Source organism: Equus asinus, chromosome 3 (genome assembly GCF_041296235.1).
Source record: "Equus asinus isolate D_3611 breed Donkey chromosome 3, EquAss-T2T_v2, whole genome shotgun sequence".
In the NCBI taxonomy this organism is placed as follows: domain Eukaryota; kingdom Metazoa; phylum Chordata; class Mammalia; order Perissodactyla; family Equidae; genus Equus; species Equus asinus.
The window spans coordinates 19875623-19888448 of record NC_091792.1 but is presented as its reverse complement, the minus strand read 5'-3'; the positions used below and the strand labels follow the sequence as shown (position 1 = coordinate 19888448).

Below are 12826 nucleotides of genomic sequence, written 5' to 3'. Positions count from 1 at the left end.
TTATGATAGAAATGCTTTTTGTTTGCAAAAAACATGTTCCTAGCAACTGAAAATCTAAATGCTTAGTTTCCTACATTAACTTCACTAGGTATTTTAATATTTTAATTGGGACGGAAGAGTCAAATTGACCTGACCCAGGTCCATAAGATATTATTTTTAAACCTTACTTTGTTTTTTTCCTATTGCAAAATACATTTTCATTGTAGAATATTCAGAAAACCAAAAATATAGAAAGGAAAATAGTCATAATCCCATCACTCTAAGGTATCTACTATTAATCTTTTCATATATTTCCTCCTGGCTTTTTTTCACATGCATATGTCTATAAATAATTACTACGCGATCATATTAATTTTGTATCCTACTTGTTTGACTAAGTATTTCCCCACATCCTTAAAAAGATATTATAATTATCTTTAAAACGGGCAGCCTGCTAGCAGATTAAGATTTCCAATATGTCTGGAAGACATAGCTTTCCATCACACTTATATTCATTTGGCTCAAAAATTTGTCCCTTGTAAAATGTAACAAACAATAACAAGGGAAACAAATCACAGACAGACATTTGCGTGTTGGTGTAAACACAAAGAGATTTTGTTTTGAGGGCAGCTGAGAGGGAGAGAGGGCCCTGAGGTGTCTGTCCATTGGATAGTTTTTTCCCCCAGAGTTAGTCCTGGGTACTTGCTCTGGTAGAATGAACCTGGATTTCTTTTACCTGCTGATGTCTAAAGTGGTAATCTGGGCTTGTGTACGTGGTATGAAGAGGGTTAGGAGAGGTATACGTGTGCCTTTTAAATCATCTCAATAGTCTCTTATTCACTTGTATTACCAATAAGTTCTAAATAACAACACAAAATATTAGAGTACATAAAGGAGTGGCTTGTTTTAGTTTTACATCTGGTAAGTGAAAAGACTGAATTTTTTAAAATTCTACTATCCCAGTGTCATCTAAACTCTGTTAGGTTTTGAAGTCACTGGTGGGGACGAAGAGAGGCCAAATAGCTTAGTCGTGACTCCACCTGAGCAGGTTATTTAATCTTTTTGTTCCCCGTATTTCTGTTTAAAGGGGACAATTAGATATGAAGCAATCGCTCTAGTACCTGGCAAATGGTAATAACTAACATTCATCTCTTTCTCAAATGAAGCCTTCAAATTAGCATTTTTGACTTTTACACCTGACTTTGCTTATATCTATTCTTCCTAATGCCTCTCAGCTACACTCCCACTTAGATATACCAGAGTAAAAGAAATCTGATTCTGATTTACTAAAGCAGCCTAACAGAACTTTAGACTCTTCTGGAGCAATCCTAGCAGCGCTAAGTACTCAGAATTTTTGTTTGTTTTTTGTTTTAGTTTTGCTGTGCCCGAAGGTCACTTGAGTATTGGGTAGGTCTGCTGATTCACCAACTAACAAGGTGACTATTATAACTCAAATGCTGAGTGGATAGCTTTTAAAAGATCATATTATAAAAAAAGGTTTACTACGTGCTTCAAGACATTACAGACTTAAAGAATTAGTCTGTCTCTCAAAAAGGTGATGTCTGTAAGTTGAACTAAATAAGTAATAACATACAAAGAATTATTTGTTAGACTAAAAAGAGCTAAAACATGTCAAACATATAGACACACAATTCTTCTATTATATAGCTATCCAGCTGGCAGTTTTGGAACACTTATGCGTAGGGCACTGATCTAAGCACTTTATGTGATCTAATTTATTTAATCATTAATGATAAATATATGCCAATGATACCTTTTACCATAAAATTTGAATAAAAGTAGAAATAATGCAGGATATAAAAAAACTAGAGTTATAGCATAAAAGTTTTTATAAGTTCTAACCAATACTGGAGTCATATACGGTTATTAATATTAAAGCCAATATTTCACTTCTCATTTAAGGTTTAATATTCACTTGATACTGAAAAACACTGCTAGATTAATACACAGATGCTCAGGCCATTCTGAGAGAAAAACATCAGAGTGGAGTGAAGAACTCATGATGAACCACAGCAAGTTTTGCAAACCCTGTTGTTCCTCCCTACACCCTAAAATACCTAGACATTAATATTTAAAGAGGGTAAAACCACACAGGAAAGCATGCCTATTATATACGATTTCCTAGTTCTCCAGAAGAAAAAGAAAATAAAGGGACAAGATAGGAAAGAGTACCACGATGTGAGAAATGAGGGAAGGAGGGAGGAAATAAGAGGACTAAAATGTACAATAAAAAGACCCAATCTTTTATATTTGTTGAAGCAAAAAAAACAAACAGATGCTTAGACAAATCATCTTACCTGAATAGTCCTTGTTTAAAAAGATAAGCACTAATATGACCCCCTTCTAGATATCGGATTTCACAACCAGGCCAAATTTCTTGTAGACTTCTAACTCCTGTTCGTGGAATATAGGCATCTTCTTTGGCTTGCACCACTATAATGAGGCTTGGGTCAACTGGAACTAGGTATAGGATTTTTAAAAATGAAACACATATACTTTTAAAAAGCTCTAAGATTTTTATATGAATACTATTAATTGTATTAGAAAATAAAATACATCATACAATGCAGTAAGTGAAACATTTGTCAAACAAAAACTTTTCAGATTATTAAAATCAACTATAATATACCACAATATCATATCTCTAATACAATAAGATGAATATTTTAAAGAAGTTAAAAAATTCAATGTTTTTAAATGAATTAATAAGATGGTCTTAGATTTTCATGGATAAAATATACATTTAAATAACCGACTTACCTTGGAAAATACATTCTGGAGCAAAAAATAAATATACTCTTGAAAATATGAAATTATCTTGTAAACCATCCTCAAGAATATTTCACAAATATTTACACATCAGCAAATATTCTCAATTTCATGTAAAAATTAGTACCTGAAAAATTTGCTACATGAGTACATTCATCCATGACTCCTTTCATAAATATTAAAGATTCCTTCTGAAGATTGTTTCTTCTTTGTTCTTTACTGAGTAGGTGGTGTGACTGAGGATTGCAACTCATATAACTACTTTTGTTGGTTGAAAGTGTTTGATTGAAGCACTCCATCTTAGAGGTATCTTGCAACAAGAGTCCTTCTGATGTGGCACTGATAGATGTTTTACTAGATTTATGGCACTCAGCAGGTTTTGGGGACATAACTTGGTCCATCATATCTAAATTTAAAGTTCTAGACACCAGATTAAGGTTAGTTAGCTTGTCTGCACTGCTTGGGAAGCGTTTCACGAACTCTTTCCCCATTTTGAAAGAATCTGTCTGAATAAAAGGAAAAAAAAGAAACATCGTTTAATATAAAATGCTTCCTATGCTCTTACCAAAGAAATAAAAACTGAGTTTAATCAAGTCTCCAGACCTAGCTGCCCATTTGCAGGCAATATACAGCAGGAGGAACATGCTAACCTGTACCAGGACAATGCAATCAGAAAAACCTAGACTGTGAGAAACTACAGGTAAGTAGCCCAAGTTCTTCAACATATAAATGATAAGGAAAAGAAAGGGCTCAAAGGGAACTTATAGGTTAAAAGACACTTAAAAGACACATCAAATAAAAGAACTGTAGTGTCTAGGGATGCAGGTTTGGACAATAAAATTACTTTAAAGACAGAAGGAAGTAATTGGTCTAATAGTCAGGATAATGATAACTAACAGTAGGGGAGGAGGGCCTTTTGATTAGGACACATGGAAGTAGTTTCTGGGTTGGGTGGTCAAGTTCTATTATTGATGTATTACAAATGCGTTAGCGATTTAATAAATGTAGTAAACCGTTCATTTGCTTTGCATGATTTTCTGTACTTTTATTTTATCTTAAAAAGAAGAATTTTAAAAAGTAAAAAATAGTACTGCTTTTTAAAATATCTGCAATTTTTAAAAAATTTGAATCATTAAACACAACTTTTTTCCCCAGTGTGATGCAGAAATTAACAATACTTACTCCACAATATTCAAGCATGTGAATAATTTCTTCCTCATAAACTGTCTGTGTATAATACTGCTTTTCCAGCTCCCTCCAATTAATTGATTTACTCAGCACGCCCTGAAATAATGAATCAAATTAAGATCAAATCACACCATAAAGCATTTTGTCCAATAATTTTATTATTATTACTGTGCAGAAAAGAGTTAACATAGCAGGCTTGAGATTTCCTATCTTTAGAAAGTTCTGCTTGTAAGACTGGCCCTCAACTAGTGTCTGGAATCTTGACTAGTTCTTTACTCTGATATAAAACTTCCTAAATGATAAAGTAGGTCACTCTGCCTAAATTGCCTGTACAAACAATGTCACTTCTGCTGAACACCTGCTTTCCTTCTGGAATTTTGGTACATGCTAGGCAGAGGGTGCCTAAGTGAGTGACTCTCATAAAACCCTGGGCTCCTAGGCTCAAAAGAGTTTCACTGATGGACAACACTTCACATATAGTGTCACAACTCATTGCTGGAGGAATTAAACACCTCCTGTGAAACTCCACTGAAAGCTTGTGCCTGGTTTCCTCTAAACTTTGCCCCATGCGCCTTTTACCTTTGCTGATTTTGCATTGTATCCTTTTGCTGTAATATGTTTTCGTCATGAGGACAACTATTTGGTGAGTCCTGTGATTTCTTCTAAGTGAATCACCAAACCTGGGGGTGGTTTTGGAAACCCTCCCCCCAAATTACTTTTAATTATATATAGCTCTGTATGTATTAATTGCAATTAAATTACCGTAGTGAAGACCCCAGATGCTGTGGACCACGACAGACATGGAATCAATGGCATGGGCTTAGGCCAGTTGGATACCGCTAAGGAAGCCATCTGTAACATGTTGACACAGTCAGTTAGAGAGCTGCTGTTTAAAGTTTCTATTCATTAAAACGCAAAATATTTAATAAATGTAGTAGTTTGTATAGTAGTTGTTGAGATAAGAGATGAACACAAAGTCTCTAAACACTCATGAGAATGTCTAACAACCTCTTAAACTCCCCAAATCATAAATTAAACAATGACATAGAACTTCCCCCTTAGAAAGCAATAAAATATATTAGAAAATTTTAAGTAACCTCAAGACTCTTCACAGAGAGCTACTTCTACTGGGCAAATACAGAGCAAACATGCTGAGGTGTCGATGCGGGGCAGCACGCTAAGCACACTCATTACCTGAGTGACTAGCTCAGTACAGCAATATCACAACTATAAAATCGCAGACCTCTGAGGGTGACGGAAAGATGCCAAGAATTTGGTGAACTACAAAGTAGGTTATACAACTGATATAAAATAATGTAACGTGTGTGTTTAGAGAAGGGAAATGTTTATTTGTGGCTAGAGGAATCAGAGAAGGCTGAGTCTTTCAGGGAAAATGAAAGATAAGGTCTTCTCTTCCATATAGAAAAGACAGTATGATCAAAGGCAAGATAGAAAGCAATTGGCTGGTGGGGAGGAGGAGCCAATATACTTCAGTTTGGCTGGTCAATAGGGCACGTGTGGTCGACAGGGTTGGGGAGACAGAAAGAGCTGGAAAGATTGATCAGGATCAGATTAGAGGTCCCTTTGTTCTGGAGAAAACGAGGAATTAATAAAGAGGCCTCAACAAAGGAGTGGCATTGAAGTGAAGAAGTGATTCAAGGAAGCTAAAATGATAAGAAGGCCAAGTTAGAAGACCTGAACATAGGTCATAACAATGGAAATATTACTAGGTAGGAAAATAAATCCTTTTCCACTCTTCAGTTGCACTGTCTGGTAGTTTTTTTGAATTTGAGTAAGTTTTTGAAGCTAATTTTATCAGTTTCACTCTTTGATAGTTGCTCTGAATTTAAGTAAGTTTTTCAACTTAATTTTATAATTCAAATGACTTACAGAAAACTATATATATGTATATGATATATATTTTGCTACTATATATATATTTTTTTTTTTTAATGTACTGAGTGACTAATATGTCCAGGTAATGAATCAGAGCATATTACTGGCCCTCACTGAACCTACTGCTTCATGGAGAAAACAGACTGCTGAACAAGTAGTCATAGTACAGTGAAATAAGTACTAAGGAGAGATGAAGTATAGTCTGGCTTAAGGCTGGGAGTAAGGAAGAGCTTCTCATAGGAAGTTAGCTCTAAACTGGAACCTGAAGGGCAAGCTGTTACTTGACTAGGTGAAAGGGAATGCGGGGGCACTAGAAGGATGCCAACACTAGCATAGCTAGAGCCAGTGCAACAGCAAGCCTCTGGCAGGTTTTAAGCAGGAGAGAGCAGAGATCAGATTTGGGAAGATCACTCTAATTATAGGGTAGAGAAAAACTGTTAGGAAAAAGATTAATGAGAGAAAAGACTAGAGCAGAGAAACCAATTAGGAGGCCATTTTAGTATACTCTAGAAGACAAAGGTAGAATAGGTTGGTGATAGTGGCGATAGCGATAAGAGATAAATGAAAAGTATTTTCCACATTAGCTATCTTCACCAATTTAACAGCAAAATAAGGCATTCATATTTGAGACTTGAACAGTTAAGTTTTATAATAAACTTTTAAAAAATATAATCCAATACCTGAGATATAACTGTGGAGTAAGTAATACAATCAATGTTTACACAAATCATACAAAAAAATATCATCACTTCATAAGTGGAATGTAAGTTTAGAATCTATTTCTGCTTTCACCAAAAGTAAAATTAATTCTGTACCCAAAATGAATTTTTAAAGTAACTAGATTCCCCAGATCTTATAAACATAACCACAATTAAATATCAGGTGAAATGAAAAGGCTTACATGTCCTCCCATGGATATTCCAGTCATTCCTAGAGGGCCATAACCCTCCCTCTCTAGCCAGTGCAAGAGCGCTGCAGATTCCAGAACAAGAGCTCCTCCCATCACAAAGAGGTCAGATACGTTTTTTAAGCTGGATCTTCTAGCCTCACAAAACAAAAGAGAAAATTACTTATTTTATGTATTTACATTTTAATATATGCAAATTTACAAAAGGCAGTCAGACTTGATGTTTTTCTTTTAAAGAACCAGATAGCTAAGTAAAACTGGAATAAACTAATGGAATTAAAGGGCTGCTAACATTGTTCTACATATTAATCACCTAAAACTTATTTTTAAAAAGTTACATCTGCTTTAAAGCATATAATCTTCATTGAATTTCAACTATTTAACTATTTTAAAGTCCAGAAAAGAATATCTTATTTATTTGATAGCAGTGAAAAAAAACTTAAAATATTTATGGGAACATAGTATTTTTATACTGCAAATTTTTAGTTTTAAATCACCACCATTGATATAAGGAAAGACAAATTTATAGTTGTCCCCCCATAGAAAGAAACTGTTACCATAGAATTTAAAGCCTAAAAATTTTTTAAAAGCAATGTAAAAGAATTTAACCTAATACTATGCTCATGTATTACTGAAATCTTAAGTATATTGCTTACTTTCACAAAATACACAACTTATGAATAAAATAAAATATTGGAAAATAATTATTTTATTCAACATTTTGATTAATTTAAATAAAGACCAATTCAACTGGAATTTTTTGTTTTTAGAAACTGATTTTACATTTAAGTACATTTCCTTATAAAGATGTACTTAAATACATCTTTTTGATCCCAGAAGCGCTCCTAGATAATGGTAAAAAATAATATTTATTACTAAAGGGACCAAGCTAGAATCTATTTTTCAAAATTTAATTCATATAAAGACATACTCACATAATAATTGCATGAATACAACCATCATACTGGATGAAACTTTGTCAAAGTGTAAAAAATTCATTTTATCAATGGTTATTTATTATATGCCTACATGGAATAATTATGTGCAAAGAACCAGGTGCCATAGGAATGCCAAGTTGTGAAGAACAGAATTCTGGCTCCAAAAGAGCTATGTCCAGGGTCCTACCACAACCTCTCAGAGTTCTAGGTCCTTAAGGCAGGGTTTCTCTTTATGGAAACTATGCTATCATTTGTCAAAATAGATCATGCTCATGGCTTCATTAAAAAAAAAAAGCCCATTTATCCTTATATTTGTTTCCTGTCCTCATTCTAATTTTCTCTTTATGATCACATAATTCCCCTGATTATTTATTTTGGCCTGGTACGGAAGTTTGAGTTCTTAGGTTCACCTCAGTTTGCTCCTTTATATAGAAGTTACTGATGTGAGGTTCTGGGACAGTGGTTATTTATAATGATGGACCCTGTCTCAAATTGTTTAAGCACGTTTGATGAAAATAGGCTTAAGATGGCTTTAAAAAAGAGAGAGACAGAGAATTGTTTATTATTTAAATTGCAAGCCATTTCTTACTGATGATGAATTATGTGAGAAAAATCGAATATATTGGAGCATTATTTTATTTCTTGGGTACATAATATGTGATAGGATATTTTATAAACATTATAATTCTCACAACAATTCTGCATGGAAGAAGTTATATAGTAGTCACTCTTATAAATGAGGTAACTATTATTTAAGAGGCCCAGGTCATACAATTAGTAAATGGCAAATTACAATTCCAACCTATGTCTGTATGACTCCAAAGTCAGTCTTTCTACTAAACCCATGCTGCCTCCCACAACTCAAACTCTTTGGTTTTTAATCACCTATAGACAGGGTAAAAATGACACACCTAGTTCTGAATTCAGAGCTTGGTTCTAGAGTAAAAATTCTTCAACTATTTAGCTTGGACTTTAATTTTTCACAAGGTTTCACCAAGTTTATTATAAACTATCTTTCATAGGATATAGGTTTGCCCCCACCGCACCCCACTTTCATCATGACCGTAGAGAACATGTCACTTCTAAATCTACCTTTCCAGCATTTTCCAACTCCTTACTTAACTTCTTCACTTGCAGGTCTAACAGACATCACAAATTTAACATGTCCAAGTCAGAACTTTTGATTTCCTACCAACAATGTCGATTTTAACAAAAAGTCTTATCATTTCAACTTCTAAATTATATCTCAAATCCATTGGAACTTCCTTCCATCTCCACTGCCCCCATCTTAAAGTCGCTCTTTTTTTCCCTGCATTATTGCAATAGCTTCCTATTTGATTTCTCCGCTGCTACTCTTGCCCCAGTAAGCCAAAACAAGCCTTGAAAAACATTAAATCAGATCACTCCTGTGCTTAAAATCCTCCAGTGGTTGTCCACTGCACTTACAGTAAAATTCAAAGCATGGTGGCTCTTCGTAATCTCCTACTTTCTGATCTCGTCTTGTCCTACTCTCACACCTGGTGCTTACGTCGGGCTTTTTCATTTATTCTTCCTTCACTAAGGCTGATCTTCCTCCAGGTCTTCACTTTGGTGGCTCTTTCTCATTATATCATGTCCTCATATCTAACACTGCTCCAACCCTGCATCTGCCCTGTATTACGTTTTTTTTTCTTTGTTTTGAGGAAGATTAGCCCTGAGCTAACTACTGCCAATCCTCCTCTTTTTGCTGAGGAAGACTGGCTCTGAGCTAATATCCATGCCCATTTTCCTCTACTTTATACGTGGGACGCCTACCACAGCATGGCTTTTGCCAAGCAGTGCCATGTCCGCACCTGGGATCCGAACCGGTGAACCCTAGGCTACGGAGAAGCGGAACGTGCGAACTTAACTGCTGCGCCAGTGGGCCGGCCCCCCTGCCCTCTATTACTCTTTATCCCATTGCCTCGCTTTATTTTTATCATGGTATTGATAAATATCTAAAATTATCTTATTTTTATCTATCTCCTATACTAGAATACAAACTCTATGAAAGTAAGGGCTTTGTCTTATTGTTGCTGTCTTCCCAGTGTCTAGAGTCAAATATTTACTGAATGAACTCAAACCAAACACAACACAGATTATGGAAATGCAAAAAAAATGCCTTCAAAGTTCATCATTTTAAAAGCCCAGAAAGAGGAAGTTTATCTTCAGATTATCTATACTATGCATTGCAAGAATAAAAAGAGTATTGCTTAATTTCACAAAGTAAATGTACTTTAAAAAGGAAAAAATTTTCTTCAGTTATAGTTTTACGAATAAAATATGTCTTCAGCTAGCCTATTTAAATTTATTTATCTGTTTATCAGACATTTAAAATACAAAAAGCTTGAGGCTAGCCCAGTGGCCTAGTGGTTAAGTTCAGTGAGCTCCACTTCAGCAGCCTGGGTTCAGTTCCTGGGCGCAGGCCTACACAACTCACTGGCAGCCATGCTGTGGCAGTGACCCACATACAAAACAGAGGAAAATTAGCACAGATGTTAGCTCAGGGACAATATTCCTCAAGCAAAAAGAGAAAGATTGGCAACAGTTGTTAGCTCAGGGTGAATCTCCCTCAGAAAAAAAAAGGAAGAAAGAAAAAAAAGAAAATACAAAAAGCTTAAAATAAAAATTTAAGTCAACATTCCTACTACAGTTTTATAACAGAATTTCTTCCCCCAATAACACTTGGATATTAAACTTAGAAATGCTTACCAAAATTTTAATATTGCTGAAAATTTGGTATAAAAATGAAGGTGACACATACTTACACTTGGTCCTTGGGTTTCCTGCAGCCATTTAAGAAGGTGGGTCAAAGAGAAAGTTTTAAAGTATTAAATATACTCTGTGTCTCAAAATACATTAACTTAACCAAAGTAGTTAAATTTGAAGACAATTTAATACTGAAATAACTATTTTCTAGTTATCTCAAATAGGCTGTTTAGAAATTCTTAGGTTTTTCAACTTAATTTTTTTCTTTTTTTGAACAGCTTCATTGAGATATAATCACATACCATACAATACACATTTAAAGTGTACAATTTAATGTTTTTAGTATAGTCACAGGGTTGTGCAATTTTCAATTTAATTTTAAAATGCAGTTGATTGGTTTCTTTACATTTATATGTTTATTATAGAAAATACAGAAAAGCATATTAGAAGAAAAACTACTTTATGTACAGATAACCATATTAATATTTTGGTATATTTCTTTCCAGTATTTTTCTTTATGCACAGCTTTCTAATGGACTTTCCATTTTTAGGTTTTTTGCATAACTATGTCATACCTAGACTTTTATATCCAATTTTTGCATTATAAATACTTTTCATACATTATTGTAAACTTTTTAATAATAATAAACTTTTAAAGTTTACTGAATGCTTGTTATTCACCAGGCAGTACCCTAGACAGTATTAACTATTTAATACTCTGAATAACCTAAGAGATTATTTGCATTTACCAATGAAAAAAATGAGATACTAAAAGGTTAAGTAACAGGCCAAGGTTATACAGGTAGTAAGTGGTAGAGCAATAAACATAACACAACAAATTGCATAATATTCCAATACAGTCATGCATCACTTAATGACAGGGATACATTCTGAGAAATGTGACCTTAGGTGATTTCATTGTTGGGAACATCATAGAGTGCACTCGCACAAACCTAAATGGTATAGCCTACTACACACCTAGGCTATATGGTACTAATCTTATGGCACCACCATCACATATGTGGTCTGTCATTGACTGAAATATCGTTATGCTGTGCATGACTGTATTATGAACCACAATTTACTCAACCATTTTTCTATTGTTAGACATTCAAGATATTTCTAATGTTTTACTACTATAAAGCTATAAAACATCTGTTTCCTTTTCTATCATTTTTTCTTTTCTTAGCATTTTATCCTTGGACTAAATTTCCCAGAATAAGTAAATAAAATTCCCAAAATCACTCTGTCAAGGGATATGAGATTTTTTTTTTAAATGTGACTTTTTTTTATTGAGGAAGATTAGCCCTGAACTAACTACTGCCAATCCTCCTCTTTTTGCTGAGGAAGACTGGCCCTGAGCTAACATCCATGCCCATCTTCCTCTACTTTATACGTGGGATGCGTACCACAGCATGGCTTTTGCCAAGTGGTGCCATGTCTGCACCTGGGATCCGAACCGGCAAACCCCGGGCCACGCAAGTGGAACGTGTGCACTTAACTGCTGTGCCACCAGGCCGGCCCCAGGATATGGGATTTTTTAAGGCTCCTGATACATATGATAAAAATGCTTTCCCAAAGGGTTAAACTGATTTCACAGTCATCAGTAATAAGATGAGGCCATTTCACAACAGCCTCAATGACTATTGTGTTTTATTTTTTAAATCTTCAGTAATTGTTGCTTTAACTTTACATTTCTCTTATTACCAGCAACGTTGAATATTTCTTTATATCTGTGCATCAGTTTCTTTTCTTCTTCTGGGAATTGTCTGACGTCATCTTGAAAATCAAGTTAAGAACTGTTCTAAACCTCAACTGATACTTAAATATAAATGCATTTAGAACATGAGGATTTCCCTAATAGCAAACATGACTTATTAATATTAAAATCCAGCATAAGTCTCACAAGAAATATAAGTACTCTTTATCTTATTATATTACAGAAGCACAATCCTTACATTGGTTTTTAAAAGGCATGAAACAACTTTTCACTTACTTCTTAAGTATTTTCTGAACTGATGACTAAATTTAACTGGTTTAGAAAAGTTGATTACTATCTATCATTCTTTTTGATAACTAAATCTATAAAAGAAAAAAGATTTCTAGGTATCACAAAAGGATATAATAAGGGTTTTCTAACAACAAGGAAGCCATTCGGGCTTCTTTAATCATAGGACGAGCCATTAGTGTTCGTCGTCTCCAGTAATGCTAAGGAAAGAAGAGATGACATACTTAAAGAATATAATCACCACATCTGTTAAGGACAGTATGTTAACAAACTAGGGATTAAAGGGTTATAATAAAGTCTTACATGATCTCCTGTTCCAGCAAGATGAATGCATACGGGTCTATATTTGCTATTCCATTCTTTAGGCACAATAAATTGGAATCTATTTAAAAT

The 12826-nt window shown here is 34.3% G+C and overlaps 1 protein-coding gene across 7 annotated transcripts in view; it reads right to left on the bottom strand.

Annotated features, from left to right (window-relative positions):
- Positions 1 to 12826, bottom strand: part of ABHD18 (abhydrolase domain containing 18) — a 37598-nt gene that overhangs the window by 2742 nt on the left and 22030 nt on the right. For 2 of the 7 annotated variants that reach the window (XM_070504733.1, XM_070504732.1), the window contains exons 5-10: positions 12737 to 12815; positions 6755 to 6893; positions 4720 to 4809; positions 3952 to 4053; positions 2897 to 3275; positions 2298 to 2460 (exon numbers count right to left, since the gene is read on the bottom strand). In XM_070504733.1, coding sequence (XP_070360834.1) covers positions 2298 to 2460; positions 2897 to 3275; positions 3952 to 4053; positions 4720 to 4809; positions 6755 to 6893; positions 12737 to 12815 — 952 coding nt within the window. Of the gene's footprint in view, positions 1 to 2297; positions 2461 to 2896; positions 3276 to 3951; positions 4054 to 4719; positions 4810 to 6754; positions 6894 to 9144; positions 10423 to 10484; positions 10513 to 12132; positions 12190 to 12548; positions 12634 to 12736; positions 12816 to 12826 lie in introns of those variants that run through there. The other 5 variants (XM_070504738.1, XM_070504731.1, XM_070504734.1 and 2 more) reach the window with 5 other exon arrangements.